The 13572-nt window shown below is 36.4% G+C and overlaps 1 protein-coding gene across 1 annotated transcript in view; it reads left to right on the forward strand.

Moving 5' to 3' along the window:
* Positions 1–500: 500 nt before the first annotated feature.
* The window catches only part of LOC113504685, a gene marked incomplete at its 3' end in the record, with an annotated part of 29310 nt that continues 16238 nt past the window's right edge, over positions 501–13572 (forward strand). The window contains exons 1-2 of the mRNA XM_026887102.1: positions 501–1480; positions 6242–6342. Coding sequence (XP_026742903.1) covers positions 1282–1480; positions 6242–6342 — 300 coding nt within the window. The remainder of the gene's footprint in view (positions 1481–6241; positions 6343–13572) is intronic.

The following is a 13572-nucleotide window of genomic DNA, read 5'->3' on the forward strand; positions in this document are numbered from 1 at the left end:
TTCTAATGCCTGTGTTAAGCGATTCAATTAAGTTTTTACGTGTTTTTTTTTGTAAAGTGTGCCTAAAACACATTACTGAGGAGGATCTGAAACCGGAACTAGTGTAATTGACAATAAAGCGATGAGGTAGTGAGTTGCGAGTTGACTTCGGTTCACTTGGACCACTCGATCGCCGTGTAAACGCACTTAATATGAACCACTTTTTGCTTCTCTATGTTATTATTAATGAATAAATGCTATATGTCCGAGTACTCGAGGTCAACGTACGTGCGGAATGCTGTAAAAAATGCGTTAAGGACATCAGCCTTCTATCAACTGTAGAACCGATGTTACACTATGCGCGGGGTCATTAATTCTCTCATTAGCTTTGAATTATTAATTAGACCAAGGTTCGCATGTACGCTTGCCGTGATTAATTTTATACGAGTTTATTTTCTCAGCTAAGTTTTGTAATACTAGATCTTATGAAGCAGAAAATTTGAAGGTAAGGCGAGAAAGGAAAAAAGAATTGGGAAGATTAGAAAACAAACTTAGATACAAATTTTTATTTTATATCAATAATTCAAATTGTTTTTAATAATTTATATTAATTTGTACGTGTAGAGACTGGAGATTAAGTACGAAACTACGAGGTAATGTTTACGCATAATTTATGATAGCAATAACTAACAGGAAATTCCTAAATATTCATTAGTCAATCTTCATAAAACATTGGCATATAAATATTATTGGATTTTGTGAAAATAATACATATTATGATTCTGATTACTCGATGTCACTACAGATATATAAAAATGCGTAAACAAAAGCTTTAGCAATATCCAATGTATGCAATATCCTTGAATGGTGACAATTTTGCTCATTTAGTCTAAGGATATGTTTTCTTTTATTTTTATTTTTCTGACGTAGTTTAATTTATTATTCTTACCTGGTTTACTGACGTGAAGTGGATATTCTCTCCATTCTACCTTGCTTCAGCTTAATAGCAAACACAGTCTCTCAAAAATGCCCTGTTAGAAGAGCTCAAAGATTTCAAGTCCTGGCTACTTATATCCTAGTTTAATTTAAAAATCAAAATTCTTAATTTGTAAATATGTCTACAGATAGGTATGATGGGTAGTAACAGTAGCAGTGTTTCCAACTATGTCTTGTTTTATTGCTTACAATTTTGAGGGAGTTGAAGCATGCAGTTAGAATTATTGTAAAATTACATTTTTTCCAATAAATTACAAGTCTTTTACATGCATAAGCAAATCGGATGCATTAATAGCTTTATAGTTTATGAATGTTTGTGTTGTGTTGTGTCAGGTGTTGCGGTCGTGTGGCGTGGCGCTCGAGTGTGATGCGCGGCGGGCGGAGCGCTGGTCGCCGGCGCCGCGAGTAGTCGCGACCATGCGGGGCCGAGCCGCGCGCGCCGCCGCCGCCGCCCTCATCGTCTGCTCGCTTTTAACTACGGCACACGCCTCATCCGCTGTCATCAGTAAGTTGAATATATAAACATTTGATTTGGACTCTCTTTTTTTATAAACGACGGTCTTTCTAAAAAATAATCTTGTAATCGAAGAGAGAAGTCACAAATTCTGCGGGGGGAAAGACTAGACTGCCAAATTGATGTGAGCTAAGGATAGGCTATATGAGCGATAGGCTCCAAGGGCACACAAGCAATTTGGCATAATGTCGTAGGCCCCTTAGATGTTCAGGGTTGCGATAGTTTGTCCAGATATTATCATTCCTGTTGGACTATGCGAAGTATCCGGACACTTAAGAACAGTTGTGAAAGACTATACTTTGCATAGGATACTTAAACCTCAGAATTTAGAAAGGCAGGTTTTCAGATTAGCTTAGATGAGACTGCGCTTAATAAAGATATTATTTCTAAGTTTCTATGAAGAAAACATAAGATCAAAAGGCGTTGCTACATTTGATAACGCCATATGAAAGTAAACATGTTACCTAAACGACCAACAATTGGCTATACATAACATATTTTATTGTTCCACTATATCCTACAAACAGGTGACAATTAAGCCAATTACTGTAGCAGTGATTGTTACAATATAACTCACAATAAGGTTCGATGTATCAGTTGCACAAGGCACGACAATCGTTTCCTTGCGAAACCTCCGCCGCAGCTAGTTCTCACATTGTTCACACATTCGTTCGCCACGATCATGGCGGGCGTAGTGAGAGCACGATGTATAAACCCTTCGAATAAAACTTTGATTCATATTTGACTGAATTTTAATATAATTTAAAAATAAGTTTTTATAAAACATGCTATAATATAGTGTCTCAATCCAGGGTGTTCTACTTTTACTCATTGTAAATAAAGCATTTAGTTTCAAGTAACTTCTAATCTTTCCTTCATACTCAGTCACTTGTTTGACTAGTTCAAGTTGTGTATCAATTTCGTCTGGAATTCGTTCCTCGAATTATTATACAATAATAAAATAAATGTAGGTATACACACGCCAGTTATATAGGTAAAAACGCCTAGCAACAAGACAACCTATGTATACGATTTATCTTGAAGCAATGATTTATTGATAAAAAATTTAAATTAAGCCACAAAATGAAAGGAATCGTGGCTAAATAGAAAAATAATGATATAGAGATGTTAGAAGATTGCTGGTTATTTATCATGAATAGTTTATTATTTGCGTAATAGGCCTCTACGACTTCATTAGGCTGTATTCAGAAGCCATTGAGATCAAATTGATAATCATAGTCGGTTTCAGGGGCTTATATGAATAGGTGCTTAAGATAATATTATCCCTAGGCTTAGAATTACTATCGGCGAAGGCGGCAGGAGCAACTTTCTAAAAATTATTCTCATCTAGCCTCCATTAGGTATTGAAATGGACGTTAAGTGCATATCTTGTAATCGCTTTATGGATATTTCGCGTATACCTTAAATGCATGAAACGTTGCAATTAAATCGCGTGTAAAGTGTTTAAAGTACCGTATATTTTCGTTATTTGCATAATTTGTTGTCACTTAACCGGAATAATAATATAATTTAACCGTTAATGTTTTAGTGGGTACTCTGTAAGTAAAGCATATGTTGAGGGTTTTGTGAGCTTATAAAAGATTGAAACTTTTGTCGTCCGAATTCGAATTCACAACATATTGATATTCAGTCATTTTACAAAATACGTAAACAAATAAATACCGTAACACGTCAACATAATATGTTACCTATTTGTTACAATTCAATTTCAATATTAAGATATACTGCTTTAAACAGTTACCAAGAACTGTAAACGTATTAGCTAGCTCAATAGATTCGATTCTCAGCCCTTGCGTAGATTTAGACGAGATACATACTGATGAGATGTCAGAGAGGCTGTTCATCAAGCCGCTCCAGAAACATAAATCACGAGAACTATCTGTATCTGTGTCCCGTTGTTGGTGTATTGCCATACGTACGTAAATTGTATCAAGGTGATTGCAAACACGATATTTCTATATCAAAATCTATAATACTACGTACTGAAGATTCTGTTTCATCATCGGTCTAGCCTTTTACCAATGATGTTGGGGTCGGCTTCCAGTCTAACTAGATTGAGTATTCTATTTACAGACTGATTTGTGTTAAAAATGCAAGTTCTACAACAAAAGAAATTTTCGTAGACCTACTACGAGATTACGTAAAAGCTCTACGAAAGTACTACAATCACAATATTGTTACGATCATGTGTAATTGTGTTTGTATATTGTAGAAATTTGTTATATGTTTTGTATAAAAGGGTTTATTTTTCGTCTGACCTCGAACTAAATGTATCGACTCCTAATTGGGCCGAGAGGCGATCTGTGCATTACAATATCGTTTCTATTAACCAATCGATGTAGTGGATCAATCGAGCAATTATCCCGGCACCAGAACATCTAGAGGACAAGTTCAGTGTCACACGACGACAAATAACGACACTCATTCACGAATAAGGCGCTCTTTTAAAAATTCTTATCTATGCGAACCAAATAATGTCGCGAGAGTCACAGTGAGTAATCACGTTTAACCTGGATGTATTCAAGGGCCAAGCTGTGACGATAAACACGCTACGTCATACTTATTTCATCACTTTTTATTTTCATCGAGAAATTTATTTTCGGTTGAGCGTCCAGACAAGAATGTCCAGAATGCAGATTACTAACAACGGTCACGTGACACTAGGACTATATCTCACGTTTTATTGTAAAATAATAATAAAAGAGCTTTATATATATTTCTTATACAATACGAATTACCTACCTAATTTGTTAATTTACAATCCAGCAAATTATTTATAAAACCGTTTACCTTGAAAACCGCTCGTTGCTATGAGATATGATGAAATGTAAATATACTGCGTGCCCACAAAATATATAAGGCACAGCCGTCCATCGTCGTTCACACAATTGAATTGAATGGGTGCTTTATTGTTGCTAAATTAAGTAGGTATTTAATTGGAGAAACAATGCAGTAATATCGTTCAGGATTAAGTGGTTTCATTCGGTCCGAAAATAGCGAATTTAAATATTAGCCACGAGTAAACATTTGGATAGGAATTCTCGAAGACGAGCACATATTAATTACCTACAAAAATATTGACGCGGCCACGGGACAGTCGACCGGTGGCGCCCGCGATGGCTACGTAATAAGAATGCGGATCCGTGGATTTAAATCAAGGTAACATGTGATCAGACGGCCACGACATCGACACTGAGGCGCAACGCCGATGTCATCCGTACGAAATTTGACGCGCCGCCATTATCAACAACAAAAATATTATAAGGGACTGTTAAATTCCATATTTATTATCAGCATCTAGGCTGTGGAACAACATGTTTGTGCAGATATTACAATTATTATGATAACCTCATTGAAATTATTTTTAACATTCCTCGTAAATTCCTACCTAATTTAGCATATAATTATACAATGTTTTCTTCGTTAAAACATTAGGCAGTTGTATATTTTCGTGAGTTATAATATATGCAAGAATTATGGTTGTATTTATTTTTTATGTGACCGTTGTATATGTTCCGATTCCGTAGACAATATTTTTATTCCCGCGTTTCAATAATAGCTCTCCAATTACATTGGAATTCGGCATCATGAAGGACGACAACATTTGATTAAGTTGCTCTATCAATTTATCTCTCTTTTGCTATTAATATTATTTACAATTATAATCAATTTGTTTGACGTAAACATAATGTCAGTGAATTTACTTTACCTTATTATAATTTTAAAAGTACTATTACTTTCTTAATTATCATTTGCTTAATTTCAACAAATTCTGCTCTCCTATTTTAAACATCAATCTTTTCATTTTCGATTTTCGTTCCGCCTATCAGAATCGTTCTATAAATCTGTATGTACTAGATTAATTTCGTGACCTATTGGTGTATGTTTTGCAAATTGTAGTGCGGCAGTGCATTGCTATATAGGACAGTCGTTTCCCACGCATTTTGCTCAAACCGCAGCCTCCTCGCTGTTCGTGGTCATTCGTACGACACTTGTCAGGTACAACATGAATGGCAGAATGGTATCTTGCTTTTGCTTCTCACTATATTTCATACCTGTCACTCCTGTCAATAGCATGTCCAATCTGACACTAACTGCAATTACTTCACAATTATTATGATTCTCTTCATATCATTTCAGGTCTTTTGCTTTTTGTTTCTTTGTTTGCTGTGTGTGTTCTTTATGATCCCTAACTCCGTAAAGATCTTTTACGATTTAATTGTCTAAATCACTAATTTTAACAACATAACTAATTTAATTGAGAAACTGATTTGATATTTCGCTTACGTTTACAATTTAATCGATACTTCAACCTGTGAATACTAAGTCAGGTTCAATTACTGGTGATAAGTAAACAATCAATCTCGACAAATTTAGATGTCAGTACTCAGAACTGAGCAGTTTTTTGACCTTACGAGAAGTATCTACTCATGAGTCTATCTCTTTGCTTCTTCTCTATTCTTACCCTTAGCAGACAGAAGCGAACAGTATTATTAAAGAAGCCTTTCGCTTCATCTACTGTACTTATGGTCTTGTGGTGTGCAATAAAGAATATTCTATCTATCTATGACCATATTCAGGTGCTTTCATAATTCTCCTATTAAGTGACCTTTCAATTATTCCACTTAATTTCACAGTTCGTCTTCTACCAAATCTAGAGATTGACGACCTATGACTGACAAGACATTATGAAGAAATAAAATGTTATATATTGTTATGTTGCCATTACAGAAGGTCAGCGGGCGCCGTGCTCCAACGAAGGTGAGCCTGTGAAGCTGCAGGACGCCAGGCTGGAGCAGGACTGGAGTAGCTGCTTCCGTTGTATTTGTAAGGTAGGAATATTGTTTTGAGATTAATAAATAGGTATATTGTGCTAACCTCTTTAAGTGTTAAGTCCGATGGAGCTGCAAAAGAATTTAGTTAGGTTTTTATTAAGATATCAACGTGTTTTTTAGTTTACTTTCGGTATATCGCAAGTCAATTATATGATAAGATATTTCCGAAAAAGTCCTTATAAACATTTTAATATACCAGTTACATTCTGCACAGCACTATAGTACACAACGTACTCAAACTCATTGGGATGTATAATAATAATAATAATAATAATAATAATTCTTTATTTGCATAAAATGTAGGTACATAATGGTGGTAAAACATTGTCAAGGTGCCATATACATCTTGCCGCTTGGCGACATGCAAATCTTTATACAGTTCAAATATATAGTATTATCACAGAAATAGAACATTTATAACAATTCAACTTATTTTAATTTACAGTCTATACCTCACAGATCGTTCACAATTGTAGAATTTACATGGGTTTTTTGCTAAAAATTCATCAACTGAGTAAAAACATTGCTGACATAACCATTCTCTTAACATTACACAAAATTTATTTGGAGGTAGACCGGTTATAGTTTTTGGTAAAGAGTTATATATTAAGGGACCCATATAAATACAGCTTCGTCTAAATAACTCTAATCTAGGAATAGGTAACTGAAATTCTAAATGAGTAGCTTTTCTTTTATTTATATTATTGTTGGACACAAAAAATTGAGGATTATTTTTCACAAATTTAGAAATCTCGTAGATATAAATACAGGGAACCGTTAAGAGGTTATTTGATTGGAATGCGGGTTTACATGTATCACACCAGTCAATATTAAACATTGCACGAACACACTTCTTCTGAGCAATGAACACTCGTGATATATCTGAAGAGTTTCCCCACACAATGATACCGTAGCGGATAACCGAGCAAACGTATGCATGGTATACCATTAGGGCAGTTTGCATGGATGTTATACATGTAATTTTTCTTAAAGCGAAGACAAATCTATTAATTTTTACACATACATTTTCGATATGAGTTTTCCAAGTAATATGTTCGTCTACCGTTATACCCAGGAATTTAGAGCAATGTATTTGTTCTATAACACTAGTATTATAAGATACATTAAGTTGTATGGGCTTACTTTTCCATGTTTTAAAATAAATTACATTAGTTTTGGAAATATTTATTTTTAACTTATTAGTATCTAGCCATTTAATAATTTCACCTAATGCTTTGTTGACCTGAGAACTCAAATTTTGGGGTTGATTACTCTTTATGATGATAGTAGTATCGTCTGCAAATAGGACACACTGATGACTTATTGACTGTGGTAGGTCGTTAATGTACACAAGAAATAATAGCGGCCCCAGGATACTACCCTGAGGCACGCCACAGCTATTAGTACGTGGAACAGAATCAAAATCTTCAATAGTATTTGTTACTTTATTAAGTTTAGCTATCCTTGTTATCTGCTGTCTGTTACTTAAATACGACTGAAACCATTTTTTCGCTGGGCCTCTGACACCATACTTTTCAAGTTTCTCTATAAGTCTATTATGATCAACGAGGTCAAATGCTTTACTTAAATCTAAGAATAAGGCACAGGATGGTTTTTTTGTATTCATATTTTCTAAGATGTTTTTTACTAAGGTAAATATTGCCATGGTAGTCGATTTATTCTGTCTAAATCCATATTGTTGCGGAACTAAAATTTCAAATTTATCTAAGTATTTAAGCAATCTTTTGTACATTATCTTTTCAAATATTTTTGATAATATTGGAGTTAACGCTATCGGCCTATAATTGTTTACGTCTGATTTTGTGCCTTTTTTGTGTAGTGGTTTAATCAATGATAATTTCAATCTATCAGGGAAACAACCCTGTTCAAAAGACAGATTAATAATGTGCTCTAAAGGCGGAGCAATATAACGAGCAATATATTTAATAAGATCTGTTGTGATGCCGTCATAGTCAGAAGTCAAGTTTTTAATACGTCGTAAAACTTATTTCAATTATCTCACACATGACACTAAACACTGGGCTACAAGTAGTCCATTAAGTACAATCACACTTGTCCTTGCCACACATTGTGTAACATGCAGTTGTTTAAGCTGTACGTGCCACGTGGAGGTTTTCCATCGTTAGCTCATAAACCATGTGGGATAAACACGCCACCAGCTTCATAAAACATTAGTACCTGAGTATATTTTTATCCTAATGCTCATCACGTACGCAAAGGGTCTGAAAGACCAACGACCATTAAGCCGAAGGTTAACCTATTTGCAATTTGCCACCTTTGATTTATTCAAATTCCAACGTGATTGGAGTCGTGTTTTGCGTACAGATACGACGATATTAATCGTTCCACACGTGCTGGAAAATCTAATCGAGTGTCGGGAGACGTAGTAGCCGACTAACTGCCATATTAATCTAGCAGTGCTCTGCTGGGCTACAAAGACGCCTTTATTTTACATTCAGCTCAACTTCCTTCGAATGGTGTATTACGTGTGTACTCAGTACTCATGTGTACCGCGGCTTATTGAATACAAGTTCTTATCTTATCTGTCTAGCCGGTTACAATAAAATACAAGTTAGATCGGTTTGAATGCTTTTCAGATAAGCTTTAGTGAAGCTGATAACATGATCTTTTATGTATAAGAGCCGTGCTTTACGAATGGAAATAGATTTTATTAAATTGCAACTTGAATAGATTCTCTTGAGGTATAATGTATGAGAACTTTTATGATCAATCATAGAAAGTGAGAAGTTTGTATACTGTACAAGAAACCGGTAAATACGGTAAAGCTTGGTCTGTGTTTAAATTAATAAACATTGTACCTATAATTTATATCAATCTTGCATTCATATATTCGTATTTCAACAGCCTAATCATCTGACTTGGATGGTAATTGGAATCGGTATCATTTGACATTTGAATCGTTGAGAAAAAAAAATTACATGATTAGGCCATTGATTAGAAGAGTCACTCGGACTTAATAAACTTTAAAAGTATGCCCAATATCTTATAAAACAGAGCTTAATCATTTAAAATTGCTAGTACGTTAAGATATTTAGCATTAGCATAATAAACATAACATGTAACACTTAAATCACTTGAAGCTTTTTCGAAGATTTTTACATAATACATGGTTCGATGAATCATCGATAAATATCACATATTCCCTAAACGTACTTAGTAACAGCACTACATCAGAAACGAGTTCGCGTTTATCGATATGTGCGTAACTTGTTTAGATGATAGTGCTGTTAAATAAATGCGAGGTGTGAAATACAGCACTCGGGGTTCGTAATTGTCTGTGCTTTACTTAACGAACGTTTGTATGCTCACCCGGCGACCACTGTCACCAAATCAATTTATCACGGCCCAAGTATAGAATAATAATTCAAAGTCGCGCGTGCGCCTAACTCGCACCTAGACAATAACTAGCCGTTTGATTAGGGGACATTTTTTCTTGGAATTTTTAAACGTTTAGTATTATGTGAAGTGTATTTTAGAATGGTTTTAAAAAACGGTTTTTTGATACCTTTGGGAGGTCTCTTATTTCTGGGCTATGTAGAACTTGTTTGGTATAACTTGAGGTCAGGGCGTCAGGATGTTAGTAAGCACATAGAAACATCCGCGATTATTATACTGTTTCGTTATCATAATACATCTTTAAATATTCATGTAAACACCTTTTTTTTTATTTAAGGATTGACAGAACGTATTTGTTCGGGATTTCTGTTATTTATCTCTTTGTAAAGTTTGGTTGTAAATCGATGTTTTCATAAATTGATAGTACTGGTTACGTACTCTACGTTGTACGTACGGTGTGGCGGTGCTAATTGTTACTGCAACTCTGTGACGTTTCCACATGCTATCGAAGGACGAGGAAAATAACCTGTTAAATATACAATATGTATTATATCTACATAGTATTTACACCATACTATATGCTTAACAGGTTAGATTTTTTATCATGTTTTGGAGTTATTTAGTCATGTCATCATCACGCATGCCTTAGAACTATATGAGGCTTGAATTAAAATGATTTATACAAAGAGATGTTAGTTATGTGGTGCTAATTGCGAGTAATGTGTGATGTCGGTGGTGGCGTGCGGCGTGGTCGGGCGACATGCGCACGCGCCCACGGCCCGCTCCTGCCGGCCGCCGCCTCGCCTGTCTGCGCGCTGCAAAAACTGACAATGCGGAACCTCTTGACAAGCACTGCGGCACAGGAATCCGACGCAACTGTTCCTTACATTCCATTATTATTTATCCCGACCGCATTCTTCAACTTAGATTTTTATTTCTAATATCACCGATAAAATCCGCCTTCTCAATAACGTTCCAAAACAAAAGTTTGTGACTGGTATTTCGTAGAAGAATAAAAAGACATAATAAATGCGTTATCGTTGCACAGCTGTTGGCGGCGACACGACATCAGTATGTATGTAGGAACACCGAGTACGTAGAGGTAGATATATAATGGTATTTCCCAGCCGATCTCACCTCGTCGGATGACTTGCGCGGAATTCGAAAGCCCCTCGCGAGATTTATCGCTTATTCTGAATTAAAATATACATTTGCTTACTTAATGGGTGTTTTTTGACACGCGCCACGTAGCGACTACGGGACACAATCGACGCTGATGGTATTTTTATGATTTATCGTGTTTTGGACGTTTGATGAAATGTAGGCAGCGAAGGTTAATTGCGTTTTCTTGTATGGTTGCATTGGCAAAGTAAATATTCCGTGTGGTTAAGATTTAAGGTGGCCTCAGTATAGCGGCGAGCGTCATGTTGACCCGAGGGTGCCATTAGTCTTGCTTTTTTATACAAACCAGTAGCCGGTTGATAGCATCTCGCAGCTCCCGCGCACCGCTTACTTTAATGAGCCACGCCATTTATCGACGCGAGGATTATGTGCTGCGCCCGTACCAATGAACTTAACATCATTATGGTTTAGGAAGTACGCCAGACAATCCAATTTCCTTGCCTCCATAAACAAAATGGAACCATCAAGAATGTGTGTAAACTTAATCTTTGCATCTACTATGATCGAAAAGTCAATAAATTAGCGACATACCAAGCTTGTGATCCAGTTTTATAATTAGCATACGAGATTTTAGATAGGTACCTACCTACATAACTTGCAAAGCTATGTTTATGTGAATAGTTTCACTGGGTATTTCGTCAACCTGCAAGTGTTATTGAAGACGTAAGAACGTTACCTACATATAAGTGACGGTTACTAGGCGTGTGCCATTTGAAAGTTGAATTTTGTACAATTTTAAAAGCTTTAAACCTGCAAACTTCGTTGGCAATAAGACATTAAGTACAAAAAAGGGAAGGAACTTGTTCAATTACTGAGTTTGTTGGCTGTCGTAATAGGTTTACGAAGTTGTAGCTGTCACTGAACAACATATATCTTAAAGCATTCAATGTCCCGAAATAATTGGAATTATAAAGTGTCCTAAAAAGCTTTCAAGGTATCTCAGAGTGGTTTCGTACAGTTATGATCATTGCTGGTGGGTTCGTTTATCTTAATTCTGTTTTCACTCCTTAGGGCTGTGAAAATGGACTCTGAACAAACCAGTAAAATACTATCCTGCGTAATAGCAGCTCGGGAGCTCCTTCATGACAATATAATTGAATCTTGCTCTGTAATTCCAAACGCCTGGCAGGGTAACGCGTCGCTCCGACTGTTGCTTGATAATTAAGTAATGTTACACGAGTGGCTATTTTTGCCCTGGCCCTGCAATCTATTAATATCTCATAAATTGTATTTTATAGTTACAAGTAAATTGCTAACTCAAGTACCTGTAATGATCGTACGGCGTTCGATTCGAGCCAGCAACGGCGGCGGCACCCGACAATGTATTGAATAACGAGAGATATTTTAAGATTATTGCTCATAATTTCAAAAACCTTGTTATCTGATGTTGATTCATAAGTTATTTACAATGATAATGATGTTTTGGAAGTTTTAAGTGAGCGATAGAGTCCGGTAATAGATAATGTTATCTGTACGTGTTGTTGATCGAGGATAATGAGTTCGTAATCGTGTGGTAGCAGTGCACGTTGGGTTTTGGATGTGAAAGTGGGTGTGCGGCGGCGGGCGGAGGCGGGCGCGGGCGCTGAGGCGGGCGCGGGCGCAGGTGGCGGCGCGGGGCGGCCGCGGCGACGAGGCCTTGCCGCGAGCGCGCGCGCGGTATGCGGTCGCACCGGTTCTTCTAGCAACGCGTATTTTTTACACGCCACACATCATCGACATTGTTGTTATGTTTTGCTATGATGCAAAAAAAAATCAAGTTTAATTCAGTTGCAGGTATTTACACGGACTTTGAGCCGTTATACCAAGAATCGAGAAGAGCTTTTCGTTCCATATCCGCATCTATTTTAATTATCAATATTTACAGTTAGTTGCTAAGTCGAACCTCCGTGATTAATATGACCTGAGCTCTTAGTGCATAGTTGCAGGATGAGTCATCTGCGGATGGTTTTTGTAAATTTCTTTTTCTAACGCCTATGCTGCGAACGTTTTTGTAAGTAGATACACGTGTATAAGGACCGGTTAAACATCAATCAATAAGCCTATTTAATTTGTTCAAAAGCAAAACATTTAACATTAACAAAACATGGGTAGGAACTGAATGTTTACTTAGCTATTGAGTGAATAGATAAGATGTTGGAATCGAATAAGTACGTATATCAAAGTGGAGACGAGGCGCGTGTCGCGCGCAAAAAATCGGTGTTGTGAAGGCGCCAGCGCGACAGCGGCGCGCGCGCACCCACACGCGGCCTTGCGCGCGCCGCCCCGGGATCACTTACTTGCCTAGATACAATTACAGCTTATAAGTACCTGCCTTTAAATGTGTATAATTAGCACTCCATTCTAAACTCGGTAAATCTACATAAAAATAATTATATCAAGGATTTTGTTCTGATTGTACTGGCGTTGATTGTCACTTGTCTGGCATGCTGCAGTGGCGAGCTTTTGCTGCCTTTTTAGGAAAGGTATTGATATTATCGTTTGTCATTCAACACTATTATTTACAGCAAACGTGCTTTACAACTGAGTGGGTTTTGAACTGGATAAGTTTCGTTTTCCTGCTTTATTATTATGAAATCCTGTGTTACGTAGAATAAGATACCGAAATGTTGGTATAACTCAAATCATTCAAATTTACTTTTTCATTGCAATCAACTTCTAATGTCACGT

The sequence above is a fragment of the Trichoplusia ni genome, chromosome 22, assembly GCF_003590095.1.
Source record: "Trichoplusia ni isolate ovarian cell line Hi5 chromosome 22, tn1, whole genome shotgun sequence".
Lineage (NCBI taxonomy): Eukaryota > Metazoa > Arthropoda > Insecta > Lepidoptera > Noctuidae > Trichoplusia > Trichoplusia ni.